At 41.1% G+C, this 22744-nt stretch overlaps 1 protein-coding gene across 4 annotated transcripts in view; it reads left to right on the top strand.

Moving 5' to 3' along the window:
- The first annotated feature begins 4578 nt into the window (after window positions 1–4578).
- The window catches only part of LOC102091596 (transmembrane protein 132C), a 167558-nt gene continuing 149392 nt past the window's right edge, over window positions 4579–22744 (top strand). For 2 of the 4 annotated variants that reach the window (XM_065032798.1, XM_065032797.1), the window contains exon 1: window positions 5713–5926. In XM_065032798.1, the coding sequence (XP_064888870.1) occupies window positions 5851–5926 (76 nt within the window). In that variant the 5' untranslated portion in view covers window positions 5713–5850. Of the gene's footprint in view, window positions 4646–4746; window positions 4990–5429; window positions 5927–22744 lie in introns of those variants that run through there. The other 2 variants (XM_021286273.2, XM_065032800.1) reach the window with 2 other exon arrangements.

Here is a 22744-nt window from a genome sequence, read left to right as displayed (position 1 = left end):
TAATGAGAACACAATAAATAGTCTGTGGCTCATCTGTAGGGTCATGTTGCCTTTTGATTTTAATTGAAAGCCTCATTACAGTAACAGTGATGGCGGTTTCTGCAAGAAACGTTCAGGGCTGATTGTAGTCCAGTGATTCGACGCTCTGATTCTCTGATTCATGTTATGGTATGATTTAGGCAGTTGGGGGAACTTTTTGAAAGTAAACAGGGAAATGAAAAGATAGAAGAAAGTCTGTGGTATCTTCAGAAGTGCCAGGAGGCTGCAAGAGTTTCTTGGTTATCTTAATCCATTAGCTGCCTAAACTTGTTTCTTATTACTTCCTTAGTTCTGTTTTTTTTTTTCCTAAAGAAAATCTGTTTCAACACAGGCGAGAGTCAGAATTCATGTTATTAAAAAGACAGCTGTATCTAAAATGTCGTTACAAATCTATTTGTCAGTTTCCTCCACTCGATTGGGAAAAAAAAAAAAAAGAGAGGTAGAAGTAACATCTAAAAGTCCCTACTATTCACTAGATCATTATTAATTTTGAACTAGGACTATTTAATTGCATCTTCACCAATTTACAACAGTTATTGGCCGCAGTAATCAAACAGTTCCTAAAGCAATTTGAAGTATTATACTCCTGTAAGACTGTATTTGTTTTGCAATGTTTTCTTCATAAATAATATGCATTAGATTGGAACATTATGCTCATTAGCCTAGGGGACTGTTGAAAAGCAGTAGTTATATGAAAGATTGAATTTCGGCATTTCAGGCCCTATTATGCTAGGTAATTAAATGAGAACCTCTGCTAATTGTCCTGCATCAAAGACTGACAAAGGCTAGGAAGAAATGGAGTGTTCCATTCATTAAGCGAGAATAATATGCTTGTTATGACCAAATAATCCATCACGATCAGAGAACGCTCCCAATATTGTTTATCCGCTCGGCACATTGAGGAGAATCGGCGCGTTCGTGCTGCCCCCGGGTACCGGACGCCGCGGAGCACCCGCGGTCCCACCAGGGGGCGCTGCCGGCACTGCGAACCCGCGGGTGGGACCTCCCGAAAACTCCCCGGGGAGAACCCGGAGCTTAAACCACCCGAAAACGGGCCGCTCCGGACCGCGGGCCCGGTGCTGCCACCCCAGGTAGGGCTGTCACAGAGACAGGCTCGACAGAGCTGTACGACTTCAGGCTCTGATTGTTCCCACGTGTTCAGAGCAGCGGCTGAACCGGAGCGAAGTGTCAAGGGGTTCACCCGCATCAGCAGCTGACCCCGTGCACAGCACTTTAAATAGCTGTTCTTTTTCAGGGAACAACCTGCAACACGGATCTTGAGTATTTCAAAGCCTTCACTTCGAGCACATCAAAACATGCAGCAGGAAAGTGACAAACACCTCGGCAATTTATTATATCTGACTATACTTGTATCTTAAGTTAGTATTAAGACAAGTAATTCACATTGCAGAAGACATACTGGAGTGATTCACAATAGATATATTTAAAACTTATCAAGATACCTTGATTTATTTTACTTTTTGCATAAAAATGTAAAAGAAGGAATAAGAGTGATCAGAAAAACTTGTGGATTAATTGTTCCAAAGGCTATTCATATACATAAATGCTACAATATATAAACACAAGAAATGCTATATAAGGCACGGGCACTACTGGTTTCTAGAGTTCTATCACAATAGAATCTAGAGATCATGATTAGTCCATCATGGTCCTCCCCAAGAGTATGTGGTCTCGGGCTTATAATACTTGGATAAAACAAAGAAAAGAAGAGAAGAAACATTACAGATTAAAAAAAGCTGCCAGGGATTTCAGTGTTTGCTATATGAAAACAAATACTTGGTCTTGGCTCTGTTCAAATTCTGCTCGCATTTACTTTCCACAAATGATGAAGTCATATCTTCTAAAGCTGATGTGTCAGGTGAAGCCTTTGCAACCAAAAATTAGAACGTTGAAAAGATTCACAGATCCCTATATGCATTTCATCAAATGCCTCATGACCTTTACCTTGTAGTTGCTTGCCTGGACTTGTTTCCATGAGGCTTCTCATTGATAAATTTGGCAAAGGGAGGAGTCACGGGAAAGATGCTTCCCTTATTTTAGTGGATTATTTGTGAATAGAACTAGACAATAAATACCTAAAACAACTGTTAGCCACATGGTATTTTGTCTCCATTGGTAGCAGTGTTGAATGGTAGGAGGGAAGGCTACAGATTTAGTCCATTTGATATCAATGATTTGAATATCTGCTGTTTTTTAATATAGTCAGTTGTATTCTGAGGAGTGATCTTCCAGTCAAAAAAGCTATATCTTCAGATTTAATACTGAAGGGTACGCACCCATGGCACCCCAAATTTTTGATCCATGCAACAGATACATATTGTATATGTTGCTTACAGTTACAACTAGGAAAGATCACAGTGACTAGGTAAGCTGGTTTCTTTTGCAAATAATTAGTATCTTGTGATCCTAAGTCCTTGTTAAAAACATTTGCCAACCCAAACGACGACAATGGTAGAAAAATACATTTCAGAGGTACTGAATATAAACCTATGCCATGCTGCCTGCACGCAGCACAAATGAATAACTGTAAGAGATACAAGTTATACCTCTATTTCAAGGATAAATGCTGACAAAGAAGTATAATAAAATCACTTTAAATGGCAATGCTCCCAACTGCAAAACAAAGCATAGAAGACAGAAGAGAGATGATAATGCACCCAGGTACAAGGGTGGGATAAAAATGAATGCTGAACGTTTTTTCACTCTATTCCTTTATATGACTTCATATCTCTGGCAGAATTAGTGGTGCACCACTATCCCTTTCTGATGGAACCTTATATACATGGAGCAACATAGAAGGCAATTTTGGCATGGACCTTTGCAGTGAATTGGCCACCACCACATTCCAAGGATATAAAGTACTATATTTAAAGAAAACGAGTTAAGAAAAATATTATTCTGAATAATTATAAATAAGCAAGCAGAGATGCATTCATTAAATGAAAAAGCTATTTATCTACCTAGTCCTATTGATTTTAAAGAATGACAGAATATATACGTAGCTTTTTTCCCCTATGTGCCCGTGTACTTGATGAAACTACTTGATGTCATTATCCCATTATACATATAAGTACACCGAGGGATAGAGTAGGTGACTTGTTTAAGGTCACTCTGAAAGACAGAGTCGTTTGTATGATATAGCACCAGGGATAACAATACATGACACGCTAAAACAGAGCAAGTGAAATGGGCCTTTGAGTAGCAGACACAGTCAGTGCTAAATGATCACATCCAAAACCACTCACAGGTATCAAGGACAATCTGTGTTTCTGGCTAAACTACAGAGTAGTGGTCAAAGACAAGTTTTCATTGCAAGATGATTAAAATCAAGACTACAGGCTGTAAAGTCTATTATACTCACTTATGTTGTAGAGCCAACCTGCTGGCAACACCACAGCCCCAACATCTGTTTTCTAAAAAGTTCTGTCAGATTGTTCCTTCTGACACACTTTTGCTTCCAGTCCAGTCTTAGGCATCGCTTCTATTCAAAATTCTGGTACTGAAATCTTGTACCTAAACCAAAAAGAAATCAAATTTCAAATGAGTAAGAACAGCTGTAGCAAAACGCATTCTGTCCAGACTTGTTTACCGTATTTATCACCTTGTTATCTGACTTCTACTTTTCACCCATGAAAGTCTCTGCCAATGGGCTGTATGTGCAACTTCCAAAAATTTCCACAGAGCAGGTTATGCAAATAACATATACACTCCAGTTTGGATTTGAGAAATAGGACATATCCTACTTTCCAATATTTTCAAATAATCTCATGTTCAACCTAATTTACATCATACTGAAATTTTCTTCACAATTCAAACAAGACAAATGTTGGTAGTTCATGAATGATGACAAGATTGGGTTTTGGTCCCTTACTAAAAGTTGCCTTGGGAAGAAATAGCATTTGTCTTCACTGTATCTGCCTTCTCCTATAAATCCAATGGATTGTATACATACATTATCTACAAATTCAAGTGCAGGACATAAATGTTTGTTAGCTGCCGTGTTTTGCTGTTGACTGCTGGATTCTTATATTTAAACTCACCTAACAAGTGTTTGTAGTATCTGGCAGAAATTACAATCAAGCAAAGAGACTAAAGCTGTTACACATTTTGGAAAGAGTTTTGTACTGAGAAAGGCTTCTTTACATTCTTGTGAGAAAATTTCTGTTAAAATTGCATCCATATGATCTCCTTTCTGCTTTTCCACATTTGAGTTAGCTGCCACTTGACAATAAAATCATGTAAACCATGACAACACAAAGCATAGTCCCAACAAACTTCTCTGCAGTTGCTCATCAGTAAATCTCCGTGTTGAGGTGGCCTTATCAACTGGGAATAATATCTTGTATAAACAACGGGCTCTTTAGAATTACCCCAAATATGTTTTAGTTAGGGTGATATCTAATGATAAACTTTGACACCTGCTTGAGTAACTGACCACAGATGGAGAGAACCTCACTGATTTTGGTTGATTAAAGCCACAGAGGACTGGCTGTGAGTATTTGCCTGAAGGATCAGAGCCTAATTTCTCAGGGTAAAAGCAGGTTGGAAAGGAAGGCACCATTTTAAGCTGTTGCTGTATTTTAAGGTGTGTTGGGGATATTTCCCTGCTTAGATGATTTCTGTACTCAATATTGCAAGTACTCAGTTTTTCTTACTAAACTGCACCTTGCTTGTCCTGTGTTACAGCTGTAGTGGTGATTATTAAAAGTATGTTTACTGTTGGGCCACAAAAACTTTCCCCACAAGAAGGTGAAAGAGCTGCTAGCTGGAGTTATCCAGGATACCTAAGTACAAGCATCAAATTAAACAAACGGGAATAAAAACATAGCCTGTGAATCTTGTTTAGAAGATAGAACTGAGGAAATGTGAAGGAGGAAAAGAAAAAAACCAAGAAGACAAGGAAGCAATGATGGAGCTGGTGAAATGCAGGTGGGTCAAGATGTTTTCTTCATTTTAGGGCTTGTGGAGTGCCTTGTCCTGTTTTGATAAGGCTCTTTTCTTTTGGTTTTCTGTATTTAATATGTTCCTTGGCTTGAAAAGGCAGGACAGCAGGAGTGTGGCTGTGAGGTCGGTTATGTTGGTGGGGGTGGGAATTTCTCGATTCTCCAGGACCAGCTGCCCCCGCGGTCCCTTCACCCCCATCCCCATCGCTTGATCCCCGCCCGCCCCCTCCACGGCAGGTCTCCCCTTTTCTGTCCATACCGGCCTTGGCCAAAGTCCTTCCCCCCTTCGCATCCCGGGCGATCGCAGCGGCCGCATCCCCTCAGCACCGCTTCCCGCCCCCGCCGCGAGCGCCAACGGCCGCCGCTCGAGCCCAACGGTCCCCCCGCCCTTCCCCCGCGCGCGGAAAAGTGTCTGCGCGGCTCCGCATAAAGCACGGGAAGCGCAGGCGGCGGCGGCCGCAGCGGAGGGCGCTCGGGTGCAGCGGGGAGAGAGCCAGCCAGCCAGCGAGCGGTCGGGGGACGACCCAGCCCCGCCGGCTCCGGGACCCTCCCCGCCCTTTGCTCGCCCGCTTGCAAAGTTTTGCCGGTGGAGAGCGGCGGTGCCGGAGCGTCCGTCAGCCCCCGCCCGCCGCACGTTCCGCGCACCCCGCCGGCGCTCGGGCAGGACGCGGAGGGGACAAGGAAGGAGCTCCGGCATGGGCAGGAGCGCGCTGCGGGGCTGAGCGGCGCTCCGGAGCGCGGTGTGCGTGCGGACCCGGCCATGGCGCGGCCGCAGCGGGCGGCGGGCGGGGAGAGCTAGCGGCGGAGCCCCCGAGCCGCGCCCGGGACGTGTCCCCATCTCCTCGGCATGGCGGGGGCTGCCCGGGGCGGCGGGCGCTGCTGCCCGGCTGTCAGCGTGCTCCTGGGAGCCCTGCTCTGCGGAGGTAAGCGGGAGGCACTTGCTGGCGGGGCTGCGGAGCGGGGGGAACCGGCGGAACGGGCTGATGCTCCGCGGGGCCGGGAAGCGGAGTCACCAGTTGATCTGCGCTGGGCTGGTTTGCAGCTACTCAGGCAGAGACCTCAACTCCTTTCTAAGCAAGTGGCTTGTTTTCCCCTGTGGTGGCCTGTGAACTAAATTACTCCTTCCTCCCTTTTCCTTTAAATCCTTCCTCTTTCTCTGCTGGTTTAAAATCTCCCCCTCCCTTTTTTTCTTTCTTGTTTATTCGGATGGTGGGAAAGCTTGCGATTGACGAGAATCAGAAACAGGGAAAGTTTCCTTTCTTTCTGCCTCAGTGATGATGATATTTACAAATGCATCTGGATTTCTGTGGTGTGTTGAAGAGCTCGTCTCTGGGAGGGGGTGTCCCGGTCCCAGCTTGGAACGGAATATGGGGAGTGGTGAAAGCTGAAAGAGGCACCAGGAGTACAATGACAGTATTTGGGAATAGCGTCCTTTAAATTAGATTGGAGCTGTGCAGTGATAGCTCTAGAGACTGGCTAGAAGCCCTGTTACCTGGGCAGGATGCTTGTTAGCTTGATCAAAGAGACAGCTGAGGAGCAGGTTTGTCTTAGCAGAGAGGTCATTTGAATGATCTCCCATTTTTTTCCTCATCACTGAACTTGTGTGATCACAGAGCCCCTTTGACAAAGGCAAATCTCTAGAGGGATTCAGGGATGTGAATCGTGCATGATCCAAACAAGAGTTTCTGTGCAGAATAGTAGGAGACAGCCTCAACAGTTCTTGTTTTCTTGCTCAGACTATGGTAGTTGTGGATATTTTTTTTTAAAATATACCCTTATCCTCATTTGGAGGGGGGGCGGATCTTGTTAAGCTCTCTGCGATTCCTGCTGTTGTTGCCATCTCTAGGAATAAAATAATTTTGCCTTTTATCCTGTTGGCATTAGTGGTGCTGTTTTACTGACATAAGAAGATTGCTAATAAAAGACTCTTCATTGTTTAGTTTGGTCCAGTCCTGCCACCCTCTCTCCCGGGGTAGTTGATTCTAGAGGCAGCCATGAGATATACAGAAGTATAATATCTCAAGAATGAAGCAAGGGTGGATTCAGTAGCCATTCATAAAGGGACTTTTCCCACCCCCATTGGTAAGGAAAACAAAGTACTTGGCAGAAAATTGCATGGCCTCTTAATGCCGGTCATTTTAATATAGTACATTAAAATTAATGGACATCCCAGTGATTCGACATGTTCTGAAAGTGCTGATGTGAAGAATCCTAAGTACGGGTTTCTGTTTTGATTGCTGCAGCCTGGAGGTGAGAATGATATTAGCCTCGTGCTCACCTTTAGCGACTGCATGAGGTTAAGTCTTGTAAAGAGGGTCTGGTGTTTTTCTGGGGCAGTGTGTCTGTCCTGCCATGCAGCTTTGGCAGTCACAAGTGCATCTTCCCCAATAAGTGTTTGTGTTAGATATATCGAGTTAGGCACCAATATGTGGCCTTTTTCTATCTGCAGATATTTTCATATGAGAAATACAGAGGTTATGCTGCTGCTTAAGGGTGGGAGAAAGTGCTACAGTGAGAGGTTATAAACAACCCAGCTTCATTAAGCCGTTTCTCTCCCCTGGAACCTGGGTCAGTGTTGACTCAGCCATGCTGTAAAAAGTCACTAGTGGTGCCACACGAACCACTGCCAGCAGCAGCTGCCGGGCTTGCTGGGCTGTGCTCTTTGAGAATAAGGGAGAAAACACCACTTTCCTTCGGGGAAGAAAAGCGGAGCGTCGGAGTAGGGAATTTGCCTCTCAGCATTGCTGGGCACAGGATGATTTAGAAAGGAATCGGTTAATTAAACTTCTCAAATAAGGTGTTTGTATGGTTTCCTTGTGTGCCCTTAACAAGCATTTCATTTGCGCTCCCCTTGTGTGTTTGCACTCTTTTTGTTGGCGTGTTAGGATAGTGATTGTTCTTGAGAGCCTAAGTCCGACTAAATGAAAGTCACTTTATAGCTCGCAAGCAAAAACGTTTGTAAATGTGCCGAGAAACTTACTCTTATAGACAAGTTGTCGTTTGCTGTTTAAAGAGCTATATTTACTTCTCTGAACTCATTAGCATCTCCTATGAGCCCTGAATTTCTAAGAAAATTCTCTTGAAATGTTGCCTTAGGCTTCAGTGTGCCATTATGCTGTGGTTATTTTCTGGCTAATAATGTTAATTCATTCAATCTTAAGAAAGAAGCTTGGCATTTAATTTAAGCCATGCCTCTAGTTGGACCAGAATGGGTAGAAACTCAGTGTGCAAAAGTGTTCTTGTATTTAGGTACAAGCACATATTTTACATACCGGTTATTGGATGCCTGTTCCCTAGGTGGAGAGTATGTGTGTGAAATCATATTTACATAAGTAAATCCCAAGTGTGTATATATATTCCTTTCAGGAAATGACCTCTTTTCAATGAAGTGCTAATGCATGTGCTTAAGCCTCTTTATAGCCAATAGGAGATATTAATGAGCTTTAAGGGAGTTTTCTATTTATTTTTTTAAATTGTTTTCTTTTATCAGAGCATAAATGCAAACACAAGTGTACAGATTTACTTTGTTGTATAATGCATAGATATCTGGGAATCCTCAGTTTCATGTTGACTGTGAATTACAACAAGAATCTTAGAAGCTGGAAATGCAGAATCTAGTAAGTCCTAAAAAAGAGTTTAAGGATGCAGAGCTAGAGGATTAATTTGCACAAGAAGCACGTATATGCAAGAAGGTATTGAACATGAGCAGATGTTAAAGGGGCAGAGTTACTGAAATTTTAGGTACTTCAGTAGGGTTTGAACACCAATGCCCACACAGTTGTGCATCAGTAGGCTGGTATAGCACCTGCTTTGGCTCTGCTCTGGTTTATACCACAACCACGTGATATATACCTGTTTCAGTTACAGTGGTGTGGAAACTGTTGAGGCTCTTCATTTTGAAGTTTGTTTCATTCCGATTTTAAATTGTTCCAGCAGTGAGGCTTTTTATGTCCTGTTTTGAAAGTTCAGTAGCATGGCATACCCTGGCATTATGGAAAACTTCTGATTTTGTCTTTTTCTTAATTTCCTCAAGTTAGTACTAGCTAAGAACACGGCAGGGACTTGCATTGTGTGAAATTATAACTGCATGGGGTTTTATAAGTGTCTAATCTTTCTTTTGGATATAACACTTTAAAAATGGAGATAGTGCTATTAATATTCTAATTTACTTTGTTTCTATATTTGGTAGTAGGTCTTAATGTTTATTAGACGCTGTACTAACCTGGTAATATACCCAGCAGCTGTATTAGAAATGTCTGTTCAAGCATACTTCTAAATGCATGATTGTGTGATATAAAATGTCAAATCTGTAATTGCTTTTCTAATACATAAATATATGTCTAGCTCTTGAATTAGGGAGCTAAGCATTTGTATGAAACAAAGTAACAAGCAGCACACCATTATGTTTTATTAACTGGCTAAATATTAGTAAGTGTTGACAAACTATGTTGTTTGAGATGGAAGGGTAGGGGTTTTATTGAGAATTGGGATTCAGGTCTGTGTTTTTAAACTCCACTGACAAAGCAGCAGTTCAGCACCATCGGAAAGGTGGCTTGTGAGGAAGAGCTAGAGACTCTATGAATAAAAGCAAATTTGCTACAAGTGTTGGTATCTCATACAAACTTTCCTGGGTAGAGTTGTCAAGGTGGTGTGTCTCTGTAGAACATCTCTCTGAGCTGTTGTTTGACCAGGGTGAGGGTCATGCCTGTTAAAGGCTATTAGGCAAGAGACAAGTGGATGAAAGCTTGACATCTTCAGAGTATGATCACACCATTGAAGAGGTGTCAGAGATTTGTTGTGCTGAATCCCAATTTTCTTCCAGGCTTTGGTAAACCCTTTGATTTCCTCGTCTGCTGTATGCCAGTTTGTGCTGCCACGCTGAGGTTTTGGCAGTAGTTCCCATCTGGCAGGCTCCGCTCGATGTGCCCTAGCTGCTTGGAGAGAGACAAAAAGCACATTATCATAAAAGACGTGAAAGTAAAATGGCAACAAGTTGTGAGAACTTAAGTGGGTAAAGACAGTAATTGAAAGTAATCTAATATGGGCATTAAAAAGCTAAACTGAGGATATAATAGAAAGCAAACACAAATTGTGGGTGACTTGAAACAATCCTTGTCCATCAGTATGAAGAAGTTTACTGTATGCTACATAGACTTGATACTTAAGGAAGGTGGATTTAGTGAAAGGGAAGCTGTGTAGCAGGAATCAGACCTTGCCTCTGCTCTCACAAATACCCCTGTCCTGCTGTTTTCACCAGTCGTTTCCCTCCTTCTCCCCCTGTCTCTTATCCGCTGTGATTGTCATTTTGCTGGTTTGGACACTTTGTTTGCTGGCACCTTTTTATATTTCCTTAGTATCTGAACACTACAGTGATCCAAATACAGGTAATATTTAGCGATGCTGTAAGATGTTAACCTACGGTGTTTGGCTAAAATTTGTGTGATCTGTCCTTCATAGAGATAAGCAATAACTTTCTGGCCAGAAAACTTGCCTTTGTCTGGTTCAGACTCTTAGCCCGACTTGCTCTTACAGGCCCGAGTCCTTTATATTTTATTCAGCCTTCCTTACAGACTCAGTACCCTGGCAAAACAGTTTCACAGTGTTCAGCTCTTCAAGCAGTTGTACTGTTTTGTGTTCTGTGGACTGGCTCAGGCTCTAGTGACAGATGTGACCCCTTTGAAACAGGGACGGACAAATGGTGCATTCAAAGTTCAGAGCTTCTGCAGTCTCCTCACTCAGAGGTATCTGGTAAAAGCCTGCGGATGCATCTAGCTTTGGAAATAATTTCAGTCCAGTAGTGCCTGTGTCTGTTTTAGTTAGCAAATGGAAATACTCTCTCTTTATCTATTTGTTCACATTTTTTGGGTCAATACACAGCCTCAGGTCACCATTTTTCTTTTCAACTATGTCTAGTGAAATGACCCAGTGAGTCTACTCTTCTATTTTCTTTGCAATTCTAAAGCATATTAATCTGTTGAGCTTGAATTCCATAAACAAAGTGTCATTTCCATCACTGAAATTACAGGCATCTCTGCAGCGCTGGTCAATTAGGTGAACTTTTCTTTAGGGAAGTACATTTCGACTAAGTGATTCTTTGCTGCCACACTTAAGAAATGTGCTAATGTCTTCGTATTGCATCACTGACATCTTGGGGCAGTAACTTTGTGCTTGGAGACAATCTTTCCTGGCACTTCTTTTGCCTGAATAACACAGATCATGCTAATCGTAGTTCTGCTGTCATTATCAAAAGCGTTCTCTTACAACTGTGCAGTTTTAGCAGCTTGACAGATGTAAACAGCCAGACAAGTCCTCTTAAGTGGACGCTTTTTATTATATACTGCAGTAAGAATTTAATCTGACTTTGTCATCTGCTGGTGTTACAAGTGCCATGTGGAAAGTCAAATGCTTTTTTTGTTAATTGTTTCTTTTCACGTAATACTTTTCCATTTTCTTCTACAATTGTTTTAAAATTTTTAGAGTTTTATAGAAGGACAGCATGAAATTTTTAGTCTTTTTAATGATAATTGCATTTATATCTGTTACTACCAGAATTTGTTTGGTGCTTTTAGTTGTATGTTCCTCTTTAAGGTCAGGAAACACAAACCTGCTGCAAGGGGAGACTGTAAGTGAATTGCCCTTTTCAGTAATATGAAGCAACCCCAAACCCTGAAACAGTGGTTAGGAATTTGACATTTACATGAAAACTTTAAACTTAAACAAGAATGTGAAGGGGAGAAGGCAGAATTAATTATGAAAAAAAAGGCTTTGAAAAAAGTTAATGCTTTTGTGTGGAAAAAAAGCCTCGCTGGTCTCCTGAGCGTGTCTAAAAGTCAGTTCCTCTGTGCACGAAGAGGAAATATTTAGTAAATTAAAGGTAAGATGATATCCCATGATACCAACACAACAGAGGGGGTGGTCCACTGCCTTCTGCTGGTTAACTGCAGCGTGCGCTCAAAGTGTAGATGTTGAAATGTATCTGCCGATACATCTAATCTTGTATTGTTTATTTAATTGCTGTATTGTTCTGCTTGGTAACTGAGCAGTTCTTCATTTGAAAATATCTTTGAAACTGATACAGTTCACAAAACAATTTACTTGGAAAATTGTGCTTGCATCTAAAATTTACTTGGATAATGTAGTACTTTTTTGCGAACTATTTCACAAAATTATCATTTTGACTTCTAGTGAGGTATTAAAATACAATCAGGTAATAGCGTAGATGCATCATTAGTATTTTTCTATAATACTTTTGATATTTAAAAACTTTTTGTAATAGCTATGAAAAGATGTGTCATTCAAATGACTTTTGAAATGCATTTGAACTTTATGTAACAATTTCTTTTCTTCTGGTTGAGAATGAAGGTAAACTTCAAAACGGTTGTTTCTGTCCTTGTGAAATTCCATTTTCCAACCAGTTGTATTGCTTGAGGGTGCAGTTTCTTACCAGCGTGAGCCAATGTAAATTGATGCTGCCAGGTTTCTGCCCTCTCCCAAACTGAGCAACCCTCTTTTTCAGCCAGCTCTGCCGTGCCTCGAATATCTCTGTGTTTTATCTCCCTGAAGCAGCTTACAAAGTACTTTGTTGTTGTTGTTAATAAAGGGTGAGTTTGTATCACCTTGGGATCAATTTACTGCTTGTATAAGCAAAAGAGAGAATGGGCTGGAGTGGAGGAGTGGCAGTTTAACAGAGCACGGTACAGCACTTGGAGCAGCATGGCTTTAATTTGGTGGTGGGACGCTATTGTAAAAAAAAGAGGTTGTTATGGCAGTTGCTTATGTTATATATCCAGTGCAGGATATTAAACACGGAGAGGTTAGAGAATGTGAGAGGCACTTGGTGAACTACACAGCTTTGATTTCTGTGTTGGGTGTTTTTTCTCATTTTGCTGACTCTGTGTATTTTGAACAAATAACTGTGCCTTACATTAATGTGTTACCATTTTCTGATTCAGGTAAAATGTGCTTTTTGATGCTGAAAATAAAGCTATTTTTCTAAATGCAAACTAAATACACACCCTCCCACAAAAAAAGAAAGAAGCCAAAACCCCAACTTTCTTGCATTATTATCACAAGCACTGCTTCTTATTATTACAATTGCCATTAAAAGAGCTTGGGTTTAGTTTCTTATAAATTGCTTCACAGTTAACTGTTTCAGCTGAAATATTCCATGCCAAGCATCTGCCTCAGATTTTCTTCTTTGGTGTAAAATTGCAAATTCTTATTACAATAATATCTGCAACTGATTAGATAGTAATGTGAATTAATTATTACTGTTTCATTTTTACACAGGAAAAAAAACCCACTGATACAAGATCAGTATCAACCCCTTAGTCTCCTCTTGTCCAGCTCCAGAGCCCCAGCTCCCTCAGCCTTTCCTCACACGGGAGATGCTCCACTCCCTTCAGCATCTTGGTGGCTGCGCTGGACTCTCTCCAGCAGTTCCCTGTCCTGCTGGAACTGAGGGGCCACAACTGGACACAATATTCCAGGTGTGGTCTCCCCAGGGCAGAGCAGAGGGGCAGGAGAACCTCTCTGACCTACTGACCACCCCCTTCTAACCCACCCCAGGTCCCATTGGCTTCCTGGCCACAAGGGCCCAGTGCTGGCTCATGGTCACCCTGCTGTCCCCAGGACCCCCAGGTCCCTTTCCCCTATGCTGCTCTCTAATAGGTCATTCCCCAACTTACACTGGAACCTGGGCTTGTTCCTGCCTGGATTCAAGACTCTACACTTGCCCTTGTTATATTTCATTAAATGTTTCCCTGCCCAACTCTCCAGCCTGTCCAGGTCTCTGATGGCAGCACAGCTTCCAGTGTCACCACTCCTCCCAGCTTGGTGTCATCAGCAAACTTGCTGATAGTACACTCTATTCCCTCATCCAAATTATTGATGAATATATTGAATAATATAGGCCCCAATTGTGTGTGACACAACAGAATATATTCTCTTTTCCCTTTGGAGTGTCACGAGCAGTCTGGAGATGAAAGGAACGTGCTGACTGGTCTTGAAAGACAAATGCCGGTCTGGAAACACCTATAGTGCAACGTCCATCTGGAAGATGTTACTTCATTACATTATACAGTTATTCAAAGAACCATATTCATGGTGTTTCCTTGGCTATTTCATGGATTAAAGTTAGATAGCACTGCGTTTCAAGCTCAAAGCTTCACAAGTCCTCAAAGCTTCAGGCTTCCATTGAACTTTAGTCTTGGTTTTGAAAACTCATTTAGAATTAAATTAGCTGTAGTGACAGAACTGTGCGGCTTTAATAGGAATCACCAGATGACATTTAAAAATGATCATGTAGTGCAGTAATGTCAGAACTGGTTTGAGGTAGAAATCATGCCTTTAGGCAATATGGTTCAGGAAAGTCAGAAAATGCAAATAGTTTGTTTGGGGAGTATGTATAGTTTGTATGTATGTTTTATTTGGGGAGAGGAGAAGGATCCACTTTTGTCAGTAGTGCAGGTGTGTAAAGTTGGAGCTGAGTTCTGAATGCCTATAATATTTTGGATCCTGACCTAGACCCTGAAATGGATCTCTCAGCTTTATGTTGAATCAAACTGACAGTGGTACACACACAACAGCAAATCCCTCAAACTTAGAAAATAATGAAACACACCAGTTAGTATTTCTGTGCCTTAAATGTTAAAGAATGTATCTGGAAATCTCTTTTCTGTTACCTGTGTGCTGTGTTTGTGGATTTGGTTATCCAAAGCTGTTACTCTAATATGTCATCCAACCTTCCACCTTCATAGAAAGCAAATTGTGAATTACCAGCCTATGATTTTAATTTCTAATCATCTTTGAAGAAATACTTGCATTTACATTGAAATTTAAATTCTACGCGAACATAGTACGAAACTAAATAGCACTCTACATAAGTACAGGGTGAATATGACCTCTCCCATACCTTGTAATTTTGAATTAGTCTCACCACGTTTCAGATTTTTAGCTCCTCTTAACTGAAAATGGAATCAAACAGTGTGAGCTTTTGGGAAGCTGTTTTGAAGAAACAGAAAATGCAAACCACATGGTAGACTCACAATGGGAAGACTTAGAAGAAATCTTTCTTCATTGGAAAAATGAACTCTAGTGGGTGTACTAAGCAACATTTCAAAGCAGTCTGAGATGAAAGGTTTGTGGCTTAATTTGTTGCATATGTGATATTTCCTAATGGATCAGTGTTATATTGAAAAAGTCAACAAGGAAATGCAGTAAAGTTGAGGGGGGGTGGTATGAATTGGTAGTTTAAAAAATGAATTTAATCACAATTTTGTATCTAAAGAGTGTCATTATCTGTATATCAGAAAACCACATTAACTGTTCAACACTTCTCACTATAGTACCCTTTTAAAATGGGACTTTCTCAAGCTCCAGCACTTTTAGCTGAAGTTTTCCATGCTGCATATTTTTGACTGATTTGGGAAAGTTTCTGTGAAGTGTTTCAGTTGTTTTGGAGAACAAAGCCAGCCAGAAATGCTGAGTGCTAGCCAGCCAGAATCATTTCCATGGGCAGCACTAGTTGGGTTAAATCCTGTGATTTTTCACTGTTAGAGACAAAGATAGATGGTGTTTTCTGTAATCTCTCTCTGAAGTGATGATGATGTATGAATGCTAAAATTCATTTTTACTAAGCAAGATTCATGATGACTGCAGATAACTCCTGCAAACATGTCCCTGCTTTTTGAAAAAAAAGGCACATAAAGGGGATAAATGTATTTTTGAAGCCTTCTACCTTTTGGTCTAATTCCATGAAAAATCTATTCAAAGTTGCCAGACTTCTGAGTTTGAAAACGGGGTTTAGTCTTTTCCTAATGCAGGGTTGAGAGGGTGGCCACAGCATTATTCTGAGTGTGTTGTGTTTGTGGGCTGTACTGCATCTCAGATGCCAGAGCTGCATATGTATTTTCTTGGGTACGTTTCTCCTTAATTATGACAAGCCATCGTGTGTCCTTCCTCTGCTCTGTTCCGTGCTGAGGAGGAGGAGGAAGAGGAAGCATCTCAGGGCATGACAAGGGTTAAGGAACAGGTGGTTATCTCTGGGGCTGCCGTCTCATTTGGTACCCAGGATGGATAGCTTCCTGGGAAAAAATCCCAGTTTTTGTACTGAAGGAGGCTGTTGTCTGTGGACTCTGGCTTCATTTGTTACAGAAGCTGGAAGGTGTGTAGATATAACAGGCTTGGCATGGGTTTAACTTCTGAATCTATATGGAGAGGAACTTTGGCATTTTTCAGTATAAACAGTCTCTGTGGCTGTCGCTGTTTTTCATACTCAGTGATGGCATCCCAGAGCATATTTTTAATAGCCTTTCAAAGACCACAAGATTGTCCTCGTAAGCCAAATGCAAACTACAGAAGAGGCATAGACAGAGGGTATCTGGTTCTAAGCACCTTCTGTTACCTCTCGGAAGCTTCCCTTGGCATCCATCTGTTTTCTGAATCCTTCCCTTCTCTTTACTCGCTGTAGCCAGATGTGCTGGGTAAGTTTCCAGGTTAACTTGTGTCCCATGAAGGAGCAAAGATTGTAGGAAGATAAGGAGTTTAGTAACATTCTGGGGAATTATATCCTAAGTCTTTTTCCTTATAGCTGTCCCTAATGTAAGGCTTGCTCACTAATACTGTATTCTTCAGAAAATCAGGCCACAGGTTTTCTAAATTAGGCATCTGTATTAGCAGGCTCTTCTGAGTCTAGTTACTAATTTTGCTGCTCTGAAGTTCATCCTTTTAGAATTATCTATAATTCTCTTCCAGGAAAGTGTTGTGTAAGTAAGTGTGTTAATATTTCTGAAGTGTTCTGTACAGTACCATGATAAGCTGCATAAAAAGTTTATCAGAATGTTAATAATTCAGTGCAACACTTAAATACTGTCTTGAATTAATGCATAGGTTTATACATAATGACAAAGAAATGGTGAGCAGCTGTCCATTCTGTCAGCCTTAGGCAGAGTTCTCTGGTAGAAATAATATGTCATTAAAGGCTGTATCTTAATGCATATGTATATGGGGATGAATTAAGTTTAAGTTTGGATTTCCTTGTTACTTTTTTAGTGCTTTCCTTGGCAAACTTAACATTCCTTTTTTGTGAAGGAACCTTCTGGCTCATTGTAGGCTATTCCTGCTGCTTTTAATATCCTTTGAGATTGATTCATGAAGTGCCAACATCTTGAGCTGTGGAAAAAGTATAAGAATCCTAAAGACAGACCCTGGCTACATGGGAATAGATTTGAACCCAGACTCTTTCTGTGCTCCTTTGATCTGAAAGAGACATCTTGTGATTCAAAGAACCTTTACAGTTAATTAAGGCCATTAATTCAATTAGTTCTATTTTGATTAAAAACTGATAGCATTAGCAAAGTGTATAAAGACAGCATCTGGATCACGTTTATTAGAATATTTTAGGAATCCAAAAGAGTTTTCTGAGGTAACTTTTGAACATGCCTGTATGTGATAACTGCTTAGAGAAAAAATTCTCCATGGGTGGAGCTCAAGATCATTTTTATATTGGTGACATTCCCAGTGATTAATGTCCTGTTATAGGATAGGTCAATGTGTGTTTCCATTCCACTTGCTGACAGTTAATCACAGAAGAATGAAGTTGTGAGGAAACAAACAAAAGGATGTGAAGAGTTGAGTGGCAGGGTGGTAGAGAACCTGGCACATCTTCAGTGGAGGGTGGGGGACCCGCAATGCAACCAGCGTGGAGCATTCTGTGTTCGGAAGGTTTACCAACCACAGAGCTCATGGGAAGAACCACCTGTGAATTTTTTTGTCGTCTTTTCATTAGGTCTTTGAACCGAGTGCACAACTACGTGATAAAACTTTCTCTTACCTCTAACTTTAATGACCTGCAAGAAAAACATGGGCAGAGCCTGAGAAGCTGGGCTAGAAAGGAACTGGACTCTATGGCAACACAAATGCCAAAGCTGCAGCTCAAGGCTTGATGATGCCAAGGTCATGTATCTTAGTTGTGGAGTCACAGTTAATACAGCACAGTGACTGGGACTCACTAACTTCAACCTCAATTAATGCTCCTGTTCTGGAATAATTCTTTATTATCTTTGAGCAGGTCAGTGGATTCTTTCCAGCTGATTGTAGCTACTAACTGGGGTATGTTCTTTAGGAGCTATGTTATTTTAGAAAAAGAGGACAGAGTTCTATGCCTGAAAGACAGCATTGCATAGTGATTGAGGCCATCTGAGATCTGACTCTTTCTGGAAGCATTCTTGTTTCTTCCTTGATTATAGCAAGTGCTGAAGGAAAAGCCAAGTTAAATGCATGGATTTAGTGAAATCTGTGCAGATGTTCATAATTTCTCACTTTATTGCATTCCAGATGCCACAGAATCTCCTAAAAGTTCTTTGCAACTATCAGGGAATGAGGATTCAACATATTGTAGAACAGGCTGAGCATGCTCAAGGTCAAGATTGTTACTGACCTGTGGTATGGATAAGAATACTACAAGAGCATCTTCCCATTTTTAATCTGATACTCTATTCTAGGCCTGCATTTAAACATTTTCTAGGCTCCTACAAAGCAAACAGACTTCCTTCAAGATCTTTGTAAATATTCCTTCTGATTAAGGTATTAAGAGTGGAATAGGGAGAATCTATAAATAGAGTTTTGAATGGAGTGGTTAATGTTTTAAGAAGGGCTTTGTCTGTTGTGTGAAGGAGTTCCTTACAGTCAGGTTACAAAATGAAACCTTGTTCTTTGAATGACAAAGTGGGAAGTTCCTCCAGTGGGTAACAGAAGTAGGGTAATAAGATGCTCCATTAATTGCTTTGTTTTGTTTTTCCTGAAATAGGAGGTAAAATTAAGTGTTTAGAGACAGAGGTGTGTCTTCTTTTTAAGACTCTGAGAAGTCTATTCAATGTCTATAGAGTCCCTGGATACTTCCTAGGATGCCTGTCAGTGCCTTGCACATCACCAGCAAACTGCAGTGCAGGAGGTTCCTTAGCTGAAATATCAGGCTTTTATCCTCTCATCCTTTTTGCAGGAGAGTTTACTTGAAAGAAAAATAAACATTCTGTAGGCTCTTTTGTTTTCACTTTGTGCACATAGAGCAGTTACTTGTAGTTCTGATGACTTGTTTCTGCAACCTGTTTTCGTTTTCTTGGGAAACTTATTCTGTTGCTTTTATTCCCCCCCTGAAATGTCATCTATTAAACAACAACAAACACAAAGCAAAACACCAAACAAACAAAAAAACCCCACCAAAACCAACAAAAAACTAAAGAAATGGTGGCGTTCAAATAATCGTAACTGAGAATAGAAATCTTTGATTTAGACGCCACAATCGTACAGTCTGTGTTTCAGAAATACAAACTTGCCTTTAATAAGCAGAAATGAGCCGGAGGGTTTCTCATGAGTTTAGCGAGTGCTGTGATAGCGCAGAGATTGGATGCATCACCGTAGATTATAAAACCCAGACTGAAGTCCAGAACTCTAATGCGGACAGTGAGCCCAGAAGCTCCTCTTCATTCAAGTCTGGAAGATGATCTGCAAAGCACATCTGTGTGCATAGAACAGCTCAGTGTATCACCAGAACAACATCAGGCAGCTTCATTTGCTGCTGTTCCTGTTCAGACAGGCTGCCCACATCTAGATGATAAGTAGATACATCTGCAAACATGCTCTGCTGCTTACCTGTCCCTGTGCCTGTTCTCAAGAGCTGTGCAGACACATTCTCTGTTAGGTATGAAGGCAAGTCCAGCAATTCCATGCCATGGGTACGGGTTTGGGTTCTACCCAAATTGACCTTGACAGACAAAGTTTGCTTGCTCTATTTATATATATTTATATATATATATGTGTGTGTGTGTGTGTATATATGTGTGTGTGTGTGTGTATATATGTGTGTGTGTGTGTATATATATGTGTGTGTATATATATATCTATATATATTTGTCCTTTTTTTTAGATGTAGCCATTATGTTGGCCAAGTTCCCATAGTAAATTATTTTTATGTACTTAATTCATTCTCAATGAAACAGACCAATCCATTAAGGAATCTGCACTAAAAACTGTAGCTAATTATGTGTTCTTGTGGTGTATGACATCAGTAGAATGGCATGAGTTAATTACGTTCTTAATTACAGCTTTGTATTGAATTAGGGGCCTGTTATACATAGAATAATTGAAAACCTGCTGAGATCATGTCTGGTAGCATCTAATTGTATCCCATATTTTTTTTTCCCCCTAAACTTTAAATAAAAACTGGTATTTCATTTAGCGTGGTTTTAATTAATTGACATGAGAAATGTAATTAGAGCTGAGGCAATGGATCAACTATCTTAAAACAATTATTCAGAAATTAATCACGTTTTGGGGAGCAATTAACAGCTTCCAGAGCCGGAGCTGTTCTGCTGCATTTCTGGAAAAACCTTGAGCAGGCACGGCTGAGGAAAGGACATGCTGCTCTTAGAAGAGAGAGATTTGGATGTTTGGAGACATTCGCTGTGCTCTTTCAACTGGAGGAAACTTGATATCCTTGCAGCTTCAGGCATCAGAAACCCAAGAATAGCACAGGAAGAGAGCTGGCATCTAACGATTTTCCTGAGTGTTGAGAAGGACAGGGCCTGGCTGTGTTGGACCACAAGAGGAGGTTACCGGTGGCCTCAAGGGCTTTTCTTCACTCCAGTGGAATTACCTGCTACCTGTCAAGAGCAGAAGAGTTCAACAACAGCACCAGTGAGAGTGGGTCGTGAGTTGGGCTTCTTGAGCTTTCTGGCTGTGCTTTCAATTCCCACCTGCCTAGATGGATGTGGAAGCTGCTTTGCCATCCACCATCCAAAGAACACTATTGCAGGTAACAGGAAAAAGAATTTCCTCTCTTCTTTCTTCCTGAACATATGAGCCCACTCTTGCCCTTAATATCAAGACCTGATAATGAGAATGGTGATCAGTCAGTGGACCAACATATTGGGCATCTTTCCTTCTTTCGTTTGACAAAAATCTCATCTGTGATCTCAGACTGAACTTGCTGGATATTAAAGAAGTTACCTGAGAAGGAAATGCTACTGAATAGTATTTTCAGTGACAGAATTTCCAAGGCTGACATCTATTCAGAAGGTTTGGGTCTGTAACTCTTTCACTTTCCTTTTGTAGAAGCCTTGAGAGTTGTTTGTGTGATTTGTGTTCGTTTTAATTAGAAATTATCATTATAATTGTCTATTGGTACAGACTAAGCCTTTCATTTAAATCAAACTGCAACAAAGGATGAAGAATTATGTCCATTTGCTGTTTGCAGAAGCATTTATTTGTTTCAGGACATAGTTATGTTTCCTGTGTGTAACCTGAGTTAGAGGATCTGACATTTTTCTGTTTGATATCTCTAAAATCAATGTGCACATATTTAGACCTGCCTATACATAAATAGGCATATGCTTTGATAATAAATGGAGAGCATATGCAAGGATCAAACTGCTGTGTGAGAGCAGGTTTTAGAGATCTCGCTGTGCTCGGACACAAGCAGAAAAACCCTGGGTGCATCAACTGAAATCTGGCGGGCAGCCATAGCACACAGAATGGAGGGAATGTTTGCCTAAAAGACTAGATTGTGTCAGGCGTGACTAAGCAGGAATTTTAGCTGAAATGCGTTAGCAAATTGAATGCTTGGAGCAAAATGAGAACGTTCATGGTCTTGTCTTGCTTGAGACTGGGTTTGATTTTTAATATAAAAATCAATGAAGGGGGGAAAGGAAGTTCTGCAGAGTGTTTCCTGATTTTTAGGAATGCTGATGTAGGTGACTGTTAAATATTTTGCTCTGGTTCTGTTTGCATTCCTTCTGAACATGCATGCCTTTTAATAGCCTTGTAGCTTGTGGAGTACTCAGCTGTCAGTTGGATAGTAAAATACTTTAATTACCCACAGGCAGACCCAGTGAGAGGAAGAGTGAGACTAGTTAAAAGGAGTGTACATCAAGCTTACTTTCTGACAGTCAAAAGAATGACAAAGCCTAACTCCTCGCTATTATTATCCCTCCTTTCTCCGTGAATGGCATTTCTGATGGAAAGAGGTGTTGGGGTGTACGTACTTTGCAAGTCCTGCTCTTCTCTAAATCTCTAAGGATATTGGAGTGGCCATTGCAGAGTGACAGCTTAGTGGCATAAGTGTCCAGCAGGCCGGATAGCATAGAGCTGAAAAAATAATAAACAGGTAAGAAACTTTGAAATACGTGGCCCTGCCTGCTCGATCTTTCATGTACTTTTATGGATTGCTATGTTCTGTGCTCATTACTTATCTCATACTTATTATCCTTATTTCATAAGTATGCGAGTTGATGAAGTTGCCATATTCGTGTTTCTGTCATCTAGCTAGACTTGGCATGTAAAACACTGCTGCTCCAGCAAGGTTCTGGGACCATAGAATGGTTTGGGTCAAAGGGACCTTCCCAGCTCCCCCAGTGCCCCCCTGCCATGAGCAGGGACATCTTCACCAGCTCAGGTTGCTCAGAGCCCCGTGCAGCCTGGCCTGGGATGTCTCCAGGGATGGTTCATCCACCACCTCTCTGGCCAACCTGGGCCAGGCTCTCACCACCCTCAGTGTAAAAAATTCTTCTTTACATCTAGTTTAAATCCAGGCTGCTTGCACAGAATTGAAGTTGTGATGAGCTTTTGGGGACCCCGAAAAAGGTGACCAATAGCCTAAATGAGTGATTTTTAGGAAACTTAATTTTTCTTGATGTGTGATTTCTGGAGGATTCCTGTCTCTTCAAGGCTGTAGGAATGAGAATGTG

This window comes from Columba livia, chromosome 17 (assembly GCF_036013475.1).
Source record: "Columba livia isolate bColLiv1 breed racing homer chromosome 17, bColLiv1.pat.W.v2, whole genome shotgun sequence".
Lineage (NCBI taxonomy): Eukaryota > Metazoa > Chordata > Aves > Columbiformes > Columbidae > Columba > Columba livia.
This window is presented reverse-complemented; position numbering and strand designations above follow the sequence as displayed.